The 15,935-nt window shown below is 36.1% G+C and overlaps 1 protein-coding gene across 1 annotated transcript in view; it reads left to right on the top strand.

Annotated features, from left to right (window-relative positions):
• Positions 1–15,935, top strand: part of LOC111150534 (dystrophin) — a 2,087,545-nt gene that overhangs the window by 1,265,342 nt on the left and 806,268 nt on the right. Inside the window, exon 45 of the mRNA XM_022508030.1 lies at positions 9,600–9,775. Coding sequence (XP_022363738.1) covers positions 9,600–9,775 — 176 coding nt within the window. The remainder of the gene's footprint in view (positions 1–9,599; positions 9,776–15,935) is intronic.

The following is a 15,935-nucleotide window of genomic DNA, read 5'->3' as shown; positions in this document are numbered from 1 at the left end:
AGTTGGTTTTCACTTCTTTTTACAACTATTCCTGATGTCTTAGGGAATCACATGGATAATTCTGGATTTTTTTAAGATTTTATTTATTTATTTGACAGAGATCACAAGTAGGCAGAGAGGCAGGCAGAGAGAGAGAGAGGAGGAATCAGGCTCCCCGCAGAGCAGAGAGCCCAATGCGGCGCTCAATCCCAGGACACTGGGATCATGACCTGAGCCGAAGGCAGAGGCTTTAACCCACTGAGCCACCCAGGTGCCCCAATTCTGGAATTTTTAACAGGAGACATCCTTAAGTCCTCTGGCTCTTTTATTATTAGGTTGCTCTGGTTTGTGTATAGTGCAATAAGGTACAGATTTTTGATATTGTACAAATATGTTAATAATTGAACCCATTCCTTTGCCTGGTTTCCAGAGGATATTCTCAGTCAGTAAGAGATACACAGATGTGTTTTGTTACCTCACCTTCTAGTCAAATTCCATGAAGACAAAGAGCACTACCCTATAACAGATAATGAGTTGGAAAATAAGAAAACCAACCTCAGAAAGTAAGACTAAAAAAAAAAAAACCTGTAGTTTGTTTTTAATGCCTGTATAACTTGATGAGAGGGACATAGAAGGCTTAGTGATACCCAACATGTGTTTAGAGATGGATTGTTAATTGATGTCTTGAGGGGTCTGTAATCTGAGCTAAATACTTAAAATCAATTAATTGATGTTAGACACAGAGATCTGTTTTTATCCCTCTTTATTTTATTTCTGGGCCTTTCCATTCCCAAGAGCGTGAAGAAAAAAACCTTACCTTGATAACTTGTTATTTGTGTTAAGAGACAAGACTTCGGTAAAACACAATTATATTTTAATGTCTCTTTTCCATACCAAGGTGCTATATATATTTCAGAATTTTGCTTCTGAACCATTCAAGAGTACTATAATATCTTACCTAGTCTAGCACTCAATCAAATATTTCTTAAGCAATTAAGGTAAGCAATGCCCAGCACTGTGCCTGGCAATATAAAGAATGAAGAAGACTTGTTTTCAGTCAGTATAGTCTTAATTACCATGAGGTTTATATTTCTTTTCCCATCTTCCAAACACAGATAGATGTACACATCCTATTTACCTCCCAAATGTCAACTGTCTGCAGCCACTTCTCTAAATCTCTACCAATACTTCCCAATCCACATTACCTTTTCCACTCCCTTAACTACAGTGGCATCTCCTACTTGGTCTTCCTGTTTTTACTCCAGAGCTTCTCCAACCCATTCCTTCTACTGCAGGCAGCAATAACCAGCACCTGGCAGAGTGCCTGGCCCATAGGAGGCACTCAGTAAATAGTTGTTCAGTCAATGAATGTCTCGCTTAGTGAAAATACTTTGTAAGCATGGCAAGTACCAATAGGAAACTCCAACTTTTCAAAGCTGATGAGATTTGACTTTTAATCAAATATTTCCAGTCTTTATTTCACTTACAGATCATCTTGCTTTTAAAAAGCAGTTATGTTGCTTTTTTTCATATACTCATTATGCTTTTTATATCCACCAAGTGGATTTTCAATAAATATGTGTGTGGCTCCAAATTGGTAAAACCTCTAGAAAGAAGAAGGAATTTTGAAATGATCTATGTCTCCTTTCAAGTGTTCTGTCTTAGAGTGAGCATTTTCTGGTTGCATGCAACATGTTCCATGATGATATATCTTACATGCTTTTACAACCACCCTAATAATTTGTAAAAGAAATTTATTGCTGAAGTTATATGTTCTATTACCAGAATCTCTTATTAAGAGAGCAGGCATGTTCTCTGTATTTAAGAGTCTGGTGGGGGGGGGGGTTGTCTTCTTTCTTTCTTTGTTATTTCCTTAAAACCCACCTATGAGTGAGGTCATATGGCATTTGTATTTCTCTGTCTGACTTACTTAGCATAGTACCCAATAGATTTACCCATGTTGTTATAAATGGCAATAGCTCATTCCTTTTTTGTGGCTGAGTAATATTCCATTGTATGTATGTACTACATCTATATCCCTTTATCTGTGGATGGATACTTGGAAGGGAGGTGAGTGGGGGGAATGGGTACAATAGACAGTGGGGATTAATAGTACACTTAATCACAATGAATGTTGAGTAATGTATATGATTACTGAATTGTATTATACACCTGAACCTAATATATAACACTGTATGTTAATTTCATTTCAGTTAAACAAAAAACAAACAAAAAAAGCATGGTCATAAAAAAGAACCTCCTTTTGATCAGAGAAAAGTCCATTTGTTTTCATAACAAACCTGTAAAGAGAGAGGAAAAACAACTCTTAAATGTTCCCAGTTAGTTCTCCTGAAGTTCTAATGAATGATTTAGAAGCCAAGAAAGATTGAATAAATCTGTGAACCTAGAGAGGCCTATCATTGATTTTTAACTCACTAAAACCTATTAACTTTACAAAGTTGTGTACTTTATAACAACAGGGGTTTTTTTGGTATTTGTTTGTTTGTTTTTTGTTTTTTTTAAAGCAAGGACCGCTAATTCAGATTCCTTCAGAGAGTAGAATTTATGCCCGGCCCACCCAAACTTACTAAAGTTCTAATGCCAAGTCACGTCTGAGGACGGATTGAACTTGTAGTCTTCAGTATCAGAGCCCCAAAGGCAGAGATTTAACATATATACTTTTTTCTTCTTTTGGAATCTCTGCTTGAAATTAAGGAATGTATATTTTGGGGATTTTCTGCCCAGGGCATTGTTTCATGGAAAAGGAAAAAAAAAGCCTGACATAACCTTTCAAAGCATGTAGTACTTAAAGCACTTTGATGAATCCATTTGGTATACGCATTAACAGAGGTGATAATAATGACTGCATATATCACTGATGTGGCTGAGATAAACACATCCAAAGGAAATTTCATTGTAATTTGATATTAGGTAAATGTCCCATTAAAATAAATCGCTACTGTACATAATTTTCCTTTAGTTCATTGGCAGGATGCTTGCTTGGGAAAAGGAACAGTCTAATTCTAGTTCTAAAATGAATTCTCATTATTCTTTTATAGCAACCATTATGAGGAGCAGTTAAAGTGTACATGTACCAACAAGCATATCTGCTGTCATACCACCCAGGAAAAAAGGGTATTAGATAAAATCTAACAAGATTCCCACCCCCTTTCCTGCCTCCAAGTCCTGCAACAAACTAACAACATACATATGGTTTGGGCATTATTATTCGTGAAGCACAGCAAATGTTTACTGAGATGAAAATAAAATTAGACCAGGAGAAAGACTAGGGGGAAAAGAGGTGCATTTTATCTCGGGTTGATCCTTTGTAAAGACTGTTCTGCTTTGATTTGACTTAGTTTGCAAATTACTGGTAAAAGACCGGTAGGTCCTCAGATGAAAGTTGAACCTGGGATACAGTTCAAATTTGGATTCATATTTTATGGTCAAAAGAAGAAAAAAATATTTTAGTATTACTTAATCCTCAGATGTAAAGTCCAATATAGACATGAATGCTACCAATGAATGATACTAAATGGAAATATTTTATAAATATCTATACAATGGAGAGACACTTAGCTCTCCCTGGGCTCTTAAAGGGTCCAGTAAAAGAGGGAATATTTAATCTGAACGTGGCAGGTGAGTTATGACTTTGACCTGCAAAATTTAGCAGGACCATCAAGTAAGTAGAAGGACATTTAGTTTTATAGGGAGTTGGAGATAAGGTTGAAGGTGGGGAGCAGCAGAGGGGAGAAGAGGCTGCAGAGGCCCTTTAGGCCTACGTTGGTAGGCTAGTGTTTGGAACTTAGCTTGTGGTTAATAGGTAGGCATCATTCTCCATATCCTCATTCTCGGTGCCCAAACTTGGACTTGCTTCTTGCCTCCTACCACTTTCATTCTTTACTCAAAATTTGTCATTTCTCTAGGCCATGTTTCCTTTTTTTTCCCCTCCTTTTTTTTCACTTTTTTTTTTTTAGATTTTATTTATTTATTTGGGAAAGAGAGCATGAACTAGGGCAAGGGGCAGAAGGAGAAGCGGGTTCCCTGCTAAGCAGGGAGCCTGATGGGGGGCTCAATCCCAGGACCCCAGGATCATGATTTGAGCCAAAGGCAGACACTTAACCCACTGAGCCACCCAGATGCCCCTCAGTCCTTTTTTAGATCCACCATTTTTCTACTCTTATCTTTCTCTCCCTCTTTTAAATCCTGCATTTCCCAAATTTCAGCCATCTTTCAGTGCTTGTCACTGTCATCATAAGATCCTCTCCATGGGTCACCAGGTCTTCCACCAGGATGGAGTCAGCCAGTCAATGAATGGGCTAGGTTGAATGTGTCTTGTCGCTGAGCCTGTTGTATGGTTGGCTATTTTGTCCATTTACATTGCTTCCTTATAAATATTCATCATATGATAAAATTTGACTACTTTTTGAGGCATATTGAAACCTCTAAAGACAGTGGTGACTATGTACTGCTGAGAATCAACATCAAAAATAGGCTCATTTAATTTATCTTTGAGAAAAAAACCAGAAACTATTTTTGAGACTCTTACTTGAATTCTAGCCACTAAGAGAAAACAGTGGGAATGATCGTAAGCAGGACAGAAAGAGTAAAGCAGTAAAACATAATGCATCATATTTTTATAATATCACAGTAGAAGTTTCTCCAGCAGTTTCACCAGTGTCCATAATGTTCGTATGTTTCCATATTTTCACGTGACCCATGAGTGAATGGAGTCCATGCTTAATCTGCCTCCAAGGAAATCTTTAACAAAATTACAATTAAATCACAGGATTGTATTCTTGACGGAAGTATATCTACTTGTTCAAAGAAGGTTTTTTTTTTTTTTCCTATTCAGTTTTCCTCAGTCTTGATCTTTTCTCCCAATCTCTTTTTGTCCCTTCCGTCTTCCTTTTCTGCCTAGTTTGTGGTATTTAGCCAATTCTTTAACTCCTACTTAGATTACCCAATTTGTCATTGTACAATTTCCCATAACTGCTTCTTAGCTTATTCTTTTTCTTTATTGGTCACATTTTATGTTCCATTTATTCTGCTTTGCTTTCATACAGTTTTGAAAAGTTTGGCAAATACACTTTTTTAAAAATGTATGTAATGTTTTTGTATAAAACAAACTGGCTGCTTTTGCCTCATACTCTCTCTTCTGAGAAATGTAACAGTTCTTCCTTGCCCATAATTTCTCTTACTTTCCTCTCAATTTGACCAGACTTGAGGGACTTAAATGTATGTGTCATTTTCCGTAATTTAGGAACATTTCTCAATTTAAGGAGCATACAAAAAGTTGAGATAATGCAGTAACTATAAAACATATCTCTCCTGCTCACTCGCCCCTTCCAAGAGTCTCTTGCCTACTTTTTCTTTAATAGTGAATCTATTTTGTACTTCTTTGTCCCCTTACCTCCAGAGATTCTGATGCAGTCAGCAACGGTGAAATTCTGGTCTTTTAGATTTTGAAAAAGTTCCCTAGGGAGGTCTGATATGGAATCCTTATTAAAAATGATGCCTCGGGGGGTGCCTGGGTGGCTCAGTGGTTAAAGCCTCTGCCTTCAGCTCAGGTCATGATCTCAGGGTCCTTGGATTGAGTCCCGCGTCCGGCTCTCTGCTCAGCATGGAGCCTGCTTCCCTTCCTCTCTCTCTGCCTGCCTCTCTGCCTACTTGTGATCTGTCAAATAAATTAAAAAAAAAGAAAAAAGAATGATGCCTCGGGGGCGCCTGGGTGGCTCAGTGGGTTAAGCCGCTGCCTTTGGCTCAGGTCATGATCTCAGGGTCCTGGGATCGAGTCCCGCATCGGGCTCTCCCCTTCCCGGCCCCCCTGCTTCCTTTTCTCTCTCTCTGTCAAATGAATAAATAAAATCTTAAAAAAAAAAAAGAATGATGCCTCGTATCAGAATCAAAACACAATAAGCTTTCTAACTGTGATGAATAATCCAATAGATTTAATTATGATTCTCTTTCTGTCGAAAACTAAAACTAGATGTTAATTGCCAGAGAAATAGATAAGGATGCCTATGACAACAGAACATTAGTATATCAAAGCTTGAAAATTTCACTGGTAGTGAATAACTTAGTGCTTAAAATATTTAGAAGCTATAGAATTAAAATTAATTTGTTTTTCCCTGAGTGAATAAAGTTGATTGAGGTTTTACATTTAATTTGTTACATCAAATTTTATCTTCTTCAGGCTCAGAGGCTAACATAAAACATCACTACAATTTTTTACTTCCTGTTTTGATCCATTATTATTTCACTGTCTTATGCTTTATTACTGAAAGCTCTCCTCGAGTAGATCATACACTGAAATGTAAACTCCTGATTACAAAATCTTCTCACACAAAAGCAATAGACTATTTAATGAGCTCTTCTTTCACAAAATTAAAAAACCTGAAGGCCCTGGTTTGGGACTCTATATAAATGAGATGTAGATCTAACAATTTTAAATTATTGCTTTATTCTTAGCTGTTCAATTCTATCTTTTATCTGGGAAGTAGAAATAATAAAACCTTTGTTGATTCTACAATTGGGTTGTAAAAGTTACTATAGCCATCAGCCATGAAGGGCCAAGATCAGAAATACAAAGTAAAGGAGCAGATATAAAAATTCTGAAGCAGCTTTAGTTGATAGCATTATAAACCACCAACAAGAATTCTTTGATTACTTAACAAAGATTCTGTCATCTGACTGCTCAGTGTGACGACATACCTAGACCAACAGTATTGGTGTCCCCATGAAGCTTGTTAGAAGTAGAGGAATTTGGGCCCTCCGTAGACCCACTAAACCAGAATGCAGCAGTCTGGCAAGTTCCCTAGGAGATTCTTGTGCACTTTAGATTTTGAGATGTGGAGCACCTGGGTGGCTCAGTTGTTAAGCATCTGCCTTTGGCTCAGGTCATGATCATAGGGTCCTGGGATCGATCCTGCTTCTCTCTCCCTCTGCCTGCTACTCCCCTTGCTTGTGCTCTATCTCTCTCTGTCAAATAAATAAATACAATCTTTTAAAAAAGTAAAAATAAAATTTAAGGCACAATGCTATAGCATACATCTAATACGTACTCAGGCATTTTTTAAAAATATTACTAATAAGTGTGGATATTGGACACCACTGAAGGACAAATCGGTGTCTTAAGCTTTCCCCTTTACTTTCCTTACTTAGTCTTTTCAGCAAGGATTTTCCCATTCCAGTAGTCAAGCATAATTGCATGATCAAGCTAGTTTGCAAACCCTGTAGATTCTCCCCTAACAGTGTATTGGGTTTATTTTTTCCTTTCTAGGTGCATTATCAAAAGTCTAGTCTTACTCCAATACCAGTCTCCCAGAATCCTATTCTAGTGTTTTCCCTGTGTCCCTGTCTTAACATTAGCCTGAACTCTGCCTCAGGATTATCCTAGCTCTGGTAGTCCTATATTTACAAAGAAAGTTACTTTCTTTTGCAACCCAGAGTATTGCAAACTCTGTAATGAAAAGCCAAGTCCTCTCTGCTGAGGCCCAAGATCCACCCAGGGTTGCCCCTCTCCCTGCACTCCCACTCCCACAGTGACATGGAGCCCAAATACATACTCTTCTTCGCATCATGGAAATGGCACACCTTAGGCCTTGCCTCCTGCCATTCACTCGCCACCCCCTCAACCCTCCACGTTTCTCAGGTCTACCCATTCTTCATATTTCACATCCCCCCAGAGGCATCTCCTCTTCATCCTTCCACTGAAATCATCCCTCTTTCTGGTGCATCATTTATCTTGCTTTCTCTCTTATATGGAGTACAACAAATTATCCTTCACAGCTGTGTCGCATCTCTTCAGCTAGATTATATACTGCCTGAAACCTGGAAAATGGAACTTATTTCTTTGAATCTCTAGGAGGCCCAATGATAAGTATTAATACTAATGATACTCTGACAATGAGGAAACTGAATGTCTCCCTTCCTCCCCCACTTCCTTTAATTAGACATGTGTGTGTTCCCTCAACAGATAGTTACTGAAACCTCCCATGAGCCAGATACTGGACTAAGCATTAAGGCCATAATCATGAATGGGACACAATCTCTGACCTCAGTGAACACACGGTATGATAGAATATAGACACGTTTGATATGAATGAATGTCCCATTACTAAAGAAGTAACAGAGAGTGTCACACACCACCCTGGTGTGAATGAATGATAAAGAGTGAGATTCAAGTAATGGTGCAAAATCAACTAGTTGCGAGGAAATATCACATGTTTACTAGAACATATCTCATGTACATGTAAGAGAGAATGGTGAGAAAGGCTTGTGACCAGTTCAATAACTGCATAGTTTTATGTTCATTTGAGGCTCTCTGTCCCTGGAATAATGGCCTTGTTACCATTTTTGCTGATTGACTGAGTCTTATAACTGCTAGTTATACTACCAGAAATTCTAGTATTCAAAGTAATGTTACACAAAAGTAGTAAAAAAAATTTCTTTATGTGGAATAAGAGTCTTAGAGAGATTTGACCCAGTGTCAGAAGGCATACATCCTTTCATTTATTTGGCAAGTATGGACTGACATTTACTGTATGTATGGTATTGGCTGAAAAGACAGGGAAATATAAGAATATTTGATCATGAGAATCACATCTATCAGGAGAGCGTTCTTTGTAGTGACTTTATCCTATTAGTACATAGGGATTTGGGAATCCTTTTGATTTAAACATGGTAGGGATCTCAAGTTCTCAGATTGTTTCATTTTCTAAACTCCAGATTCAGTATTGGATTATTTTAATTGCCTAAAACACTCTGGATGATCTTAAAAAAAAAAAAAAAGTAGAGTGCCATTTTTATGTAATGGTAAAAAGCGTTTTTCTTTTTATTTATATTTGGTTGTAATAATCTCTTTTTTAATAACACTCCTTTTCTGATATTCTTAAAATTTCATTCAGGATAGAAAGTGGAAGATATTTAATCTTGACACCATCAATGACTAATAAAAATGTTCTGGTGGCTATAGATTATTTTTAAATTTATCACTGTACCTCAGGGATTTTTTGATAGGCTGCCCCTGAAAGCAATTAATTCTGTTTTATGTCATTTTATAATGCAAAATACCTTGATGGAAACAGAATTTGAAATAAATTTCCTTCTAATACAGCAATGAAATTTTGCCTAAATATCTCTAGAGGTTTTTTTTTTTTTTTAATATTGTGACTAACCTATGTTTGTTCTTTTTCACCTCTCCTATCGACACTCATTAAGAAATCCAAATACTTTTTTCATGTTGAAATTTTACAACACTTCATAGACTATTAAACATGGAACATCCTTGTGGGGACAAGAAATCAAATTTGCTCTTGAGAAGGTTTCCAACTAATTGATTTGTAGGACATTATAACATCGTCTAGCTGACAAGCTTTACAAATACAAAGACCAGAGCTGAACTGAGAGGGTGCTTTTTCACTGACACATAAAAGGTGTCTTTCTGTCTTGTAGCCTTTGGATATAGGCATGTCAGTTTCATAGAGAAACTTTCACAAGGTGCTTTTTTATTTCTTTCTCTCCCGGTAGAACCACATGTGGTAGCACATTGTTAAATCTTTTCTCAAATAAAAGGACGTAGGGCTTCATTTTTGTTGTGCCTTTTTGGTATCTTACAGGAACTCCAGGATGGCATCGGACAGCGGCAAACTGTTGTCAGGGTATTGAATGCGACTGGGGAAGAAATAATTCAACAGTCCTCAAAACCAGATGCCAGCATTCTACAGGAAAAACTAGGAAGCCTGAATCTGCGGTGGCAGGAGGTCTGCAAACAGCTGGCAGAAAGAAAAAAGAGGTAGGTAAGACAGATAAAAATAGGAATCCTAAAATTTTAGTGGAGCTATTTTAGCTGTCCTCTCAAAAAGACTCTGAAAGATTGGAACGAGGGTGAAAGGCACTAGGGGGAAGGAACCCCTCAACTGTTAATCAGTAGCAATAATGAATTTGTTTTGTTTCTCGTGTACTAAAATATATAGCTGCTGCTAGTGAAATAGACAACACTTTGCTCTTTTAAACTTTCAAGTTTTAAATACCAAGTGATTGTTCAAACAGGAATATCTTTGGTATATTTTGGTTTTAACAAGCTGAGGCTCATTTATTTGAAAAAAGATGACAAAAAAATTATAAGTGACTATTTTACAGGAAAGACTGCTATTTGGCTAGAATTTTGAACAGCTGTAAGTATGACATTGATGCTCAAACCAAGAGGGTCATATTTACTTTTTAGTCCTACTACATTTGTCAGTACATGCTTGAAGAGGGACTTGGGCTGTCAAATCCAAAGGGGGGGGATTTAAAAAAATAAAAATAAATAAAGGGGAAAACAAAACCTCAGAAAGTTTATTGTTGAATTCAGTCATCTTTTAACTTTCCTTTGGAAGGTACTGAAAGCCCAGAATGCCAAATGTATGCTGCCACACTTGGAAGGCAATAGATATTTTTATAAATGGGATTTTGTATTATGCTTCCAGTTGTTGATGCTAATGTTTCCTGTTCCATAAGGGAGGACTTGGCCTTTATTTACCAAATGAGACTATTGTTTTGAACAATGAAAACTCCCTTCTATTGCCAAGCTCTTGCTTCCTACCTATCATCTACATAATAGGTGGATTTTAATATTCAGAAAGCTAGGGCAACACATTGATGAATGTCTTTGGTGAGGATGTATTAGAAAGGTTTCAGAATTAGGTCCATTGTCTTTGCCCACCTCCTCTTGGCGCCTTTGCTCCTGTTGCATTATTCAAAAAGTAGACAGAATTCGTATTCCTCTACAAAAAGGATGCTTATTTGACCTATACACACACATACACATCTTGATAAAGTTTAAAAATAATAGCATCATCTAAAAACATTTTTAGTTTGAATCTTGGCTTAGAAAATAATTGTAATTTTTATACAGATAATGGAAAATAAAGATCTAAACTTTGGGGTGAAACTGCTTCCTTGGGAAAATTACACAATTTTTCCCACATTGAAATCTCTCTATTAAACACAGAACTATATCATTACTTAAATAACTAATATGTTTATACTATGAGCAGGTTTAAACCTGTATAATATCACTTCTGAACTAAAGTCAATACAGTCTAAAATGTTAACAAATGGGCAAATTAAGAAAAAAAATGCATAGTGTGCTCTAAAAATTAACAACTTGAATTCATAAAGTAGATTAAATGGGTTGGAAGATTATTTTTTTCTTTATTACATATAAAGTACTATTTCTCATTTTTAAATATCATTGTCATATAATGTTTATTTTTTTAAGATTTTTTTAATTTACTTGACCTAAAGATAGAGCACAAGTAGGCAGAGTGGAAGGCAGGGGCAGAGGGAGAGGGAGAAGCAGGCTCTCTGCTGAGCAGGGAGCCCGATGAGGGACTCACTCCCAGGACCCTGGGATCGTGACCTGAGCCAAAGGCAGACGCTTAACCAACTGAGCCACCCAGGCGTGCTCATATAATATTTAAATACAACACTTCAATATTTTCTCTGATAACAAGTTTTTAAAGATTCAGGTGAAAAAGTGACCTGGTACTGACTTCTAAATGAAAATCAGAACTTAGAAAGATAGAGCATTATGCCTGTTTCACCGAATAAGCTCTAAAACTTTTGATCTAAGTTTATAAGAAAGTGGTGTATGCTGACACTGTGGTGAAATATTATGCAAATTGTAGGTTAATTACAGCTAGGGATTTGGCTGTAATTGGTTAGAAATATTTCTCCCATTTAAACATTTTGACCTACATTAAATATTGCACTTTTGTGTTTTAAAAAGTCAAGATCAGCTTCCTTGAGGGTTTTTTTTTTAACTCAGCTTTTAAAGTTGTCTACTTCACGCTACATTTTAAAAATAAATGTTAGCATATTTAAATTTCCACTGAGATCAGTTTTGTGGCATACTTCCTCAGAATTTTTGTATCATTTAAATTTTGTGAACTATAAAATAATAATAAAATAGAAGTACCTTTTCTACCAATACACTAATAGCTATTTCCAAGCTTCCAGTAGCAAATAAAGTAAAAGTAATATATATATATACATATATATATATAGAAAGAGAGAGAATAAATATATATATTTATATATATATATAGAGAGAGAGAGAGAGAAGGAGAGAGAGAGAAAGGGAGAGAGAATATGTTAACAATTGTGGGAGAGCTGTAATCATGAAACTGTTATTAATCAATGGCTTGCCTTTACTGCCACCCAAGGAGAAGTCGGCAGGAAATAGAAGTTATTTATTGCACAGGTGGAAAATAAGGTGACTATTCAAGTTGACATCAGTATTCTCAGTTTGCAATGGGCTTTAAATGTAGCTGTTGGACATATTTCATGTTTCCTTGTCCATGTACACATACAAAAGAAAGTACACAATTTAAGCAAAAAAAAAAAAGTCTGCAAAACTGTTTGGAGACTTACAGCTACATAATTTTAAACCCTTCTTTTTGAAAATCCAAGATATCAGAAATATGAACAGAAAATTCCCAGAACAAATTCAAATAGCAGTGGACATCCATTAAGGTTAATTTATGTTGGAAGTAAATGAAGTGTAAAATGCATTCAATTAGGTATACAGTTGAAGGTAGAAAATTCACTGTTGCCTCAATTATGTAACAGAGGAACTGGTTAACATCTATGGGTTTAAGCATGACAACATAATGAATTTAATGGTGGCTTAACCACCAATGTGGTCTTTTTAAATGAAGAAGATGCAAATGAAAATTTATCATAATGTGTTAATTTTAATGTGTTAATAATAAACAAGCACATGTATTGCTATATCACAAAAAATTTTTTTTCTACTAGTTTTATAATTATATTTCAATACAACTGACTTTTTTGGAGTTCTCAGTACTTTATATTCTGGACTTAAAAACATGATTCTGAGAAGAGTCCCAGGCTTCACCAGATTGCCAGAGGGCTCTATGGCATAGGGAACAAAGGATCTTAACTATTTCTAGCCAGCTGTTTATCTACCCAGACCTCATTATCATGTACTGTGGTCTCAGTCCTTTTAATGATGTCATCGCTATCTTCATACATTCCTTTTTTCTGAAGTATTCCAGGAGATGTACCAGTTAAGGGAATGTGGGTAGTCAGGCCTTTGAGCAATTGATAGCTTAAATCATAAGGGAGGCCATTTTACTTAGAATAATTATCAGCTGATAAAAGATTGAATGGAAGAGTGCATCAAGATGATGAGAAATAGAATCCCTAAATTGAGGAATCATTGAATCATAATCCATAGCAATAAAAAATGATCTCAAGTATTTATCTCTCCTTTTTCCTAAGGCAAATATGGTATTGTCTCCACCATTGTAGAGATAAAGCAATTATTGTACTTACAGAGAGAAGAATAAGAGTTTTAATTTAAATGTCACCTGATTGAATACACTGCTTGAAATTTTTCTTTTCCCAACACTGCAAATAAAAAATTATAAGTATATAGAAAAGTTGGAAAAAGTAGCATAAAAAATATCCATATACCTTCTTCTTCTAAATCCCTAGATTCAACAGTTAACATTTTGCCATTTTTGCTTTTTTTTCTCCCTTTCCCTACCTCCTCCATATGTTCCTTTATTTAATATAGGGAATCTCACACACACACACACACACACACACACACACACACATATTTTTTGTTGTTTTAACATATGCAAGTAAATTATAAACACCCTTATGCTGCACCCCTAAATACTTCACAATGCATTTCCTTAGAATAGGATAGCTGTGCTTGTTTACCATGCTCAAGAAAATTAAACATAATACCTTATTATTTAATATCCTGACCATATCCAAATTGACTGAATAACTCAAGAATGTCTTTCATATCATTATTTGAGTATTTCATACCAATGTCCCCTCATGTTTTATGTAATGCATTTAGTTTTGTGGGAGAGGGAAAAACAAACCTTTCTCCTCTACCATCTTAGCTTTAATATCTGGAGACGGCAAGTTAAATTGACAAAAGACACATTAATAGGAGAAAATGTGTACAAATTTTATTTGATGTTAATTTTTTAACGTGGCACAGGGGGCTTCAGGGGAAAGAACTGAAAATGCCAAAGAAGTGCTTAAGAGCTTAAATACCATTTTAACAAAGAGCAATTAAATTGTAGGTAGGTGACAAGACAAAGGAAAGGGGTTTAGGCTTCTACGGGTGATATATTGCAGGGTGGCAAATATATGGGGAAACTAATGGAAGATACAGACATTTCAGTAATAAGTAAATTCAAGTCCATGCTGCTCTCTCAAGTGATAAAAAGTTGTCTGCTCTTCCTGGTCCAGAAAAGGGGTGGGGGAACACCTCCACAAGAAATATATGCCCTGCCTTAAGGCAGAAATACACTGGGTAGAGAGCTTTTCCTGTTTCTGCTATTTCCCAGTGGCCTTCCACTCAAAATAATTCTTGTGCCCAAGTGGCATATTATGATCCCCTTCAGTTATTGTGTTTCTTCAGTCTTGTTTGTTTATTTATTTATAAAGATTTTATTTACATATTTTAGAGAAAGCTAGAGCAGGAGCAGGGAGAGGGTCAGAGGGAGAGAGAATCTCAAGCAGACTCCATGCTGAGTGTGGAGCCCTACTCAAGTCTTGATCTCACGACCCTGAAATCATAACCTGAGCTGAAACTTAACCAACTGAGTCACCGAGGCACCGTTCTTCAGTCTCTTTTAGTGGGAAATAGCTCTTCCACATTATTTTTCTTTTTACTGATACTGACATTTGGAAGAGTCTGGTGCAATATCCTCAGAAAAAAAAAATGTCACCTTTCTGGATTCATCTCAATTTTTTTTCCTCATTATGTCATTTAGTTTGTTCTCTATTCACTGTATTTTTCTGTAAACTGGTTGTTGAGACTTGAAAAGATACTAGTCAAATGTTTTTGGCAAGAACATTTCATAAGAGATGGTATGTACTTCAAATCACATCAGGAAGTCATAAAATGAGGTGGTCCTGCTATAAATGCTGCTAAGTTTGATCACATGGTTTAGATGGTGGCCAACAAATCTTTAGTTGCAAAGTATTTTTTTTTTTTGAAATTAAGAAATCATCTAATGGCTTTAATATCCTTTGATGATCCTTCTGGAACTTACTACATTAGGGTTGCAAAATGGTAATTTTTTTTCTGAATTCTGACATGATCCTACAAGCTAATTTCCTCTATTTAAAAAGAAAAGCTTTCACTTTTCTCCTTGATATCAGTATGGGTTTATGGATTCTTACTTATTCAGTATGTTATAATAAATTATAGTTATTCTTCTTGTTGATATTCACCTTTATTAAATTTGACCAGCGGGAGCTTGTTCAAGCTTCTGGCTTCAATGCCCCATGCTCACTGTGTACTCTCCCTGACTTAGGTTTGGAATCAACCATTTCTGCAAGGGCCTCTGATTTAAATCTTTTAGTGGGGAATGATGTGCAGAAACCAAAATGTGGGCAGTAACCCTTTCTAAAACAATGGCTGGCATCTTTCTGGCAAGCAGTCCTAGGGGAAAATGTTTTCACGTTCCTTTTGTAAGGACACAAAAATCTCTTTCAGTTATACATCAAAGGTTCAAAGTAAGGCTAGGTCTCTTAAAAAGCACTTTTTGTGCAATACTCATGTAAAATCTGTACCTTCTTATTCATTTCAGTGCTTCTACTTCTGATGTTTTGAACCAAAGTTTACCTGTGCAGAATCTATGCTAGTTTGCCAAGCAAATTAATGGTGTAAATAAGCTAATGGGAAGCATTCCTAAATGTACTTAAGGGAAGAAATTGTTTTTTAAAGACCTTAGCTCATTGTTTGCATGCAAATAGATGCTGTTAATTAGAAATGAGCCTTATCTAATTCATTAAAGTAGGCCTAGTAGGACCTCTTCTTGAAAATCTCCATTAGCAATTCATATACTCTATGCACTCTTCGTGAGACAACAGTTTTCTCTTAAGTCTTCTTTAATTTTGTCTCCTGA

Source organism: Enhydra lutris, unplaced genomic scaffold (genome assembly GCF_002288905.1).
Source record: "Enhydra lutris kenyoni isolate GAN:26980312 unplaced genomic scaffold, ASM228890v2 scaffoldscaffold23, whole genome shotgun sequence".
Taxonomy (NCBI): Eukaryota; Metazoa; Chordata; class Mammalia; order Carnivora; family Mustelidae; genus Enhydra; species Enhydra lutris.
Note: the sequence above shows the minus strand (reverse complement) of the source record. Positions and strands in the feature narration are given on the sequence as shown.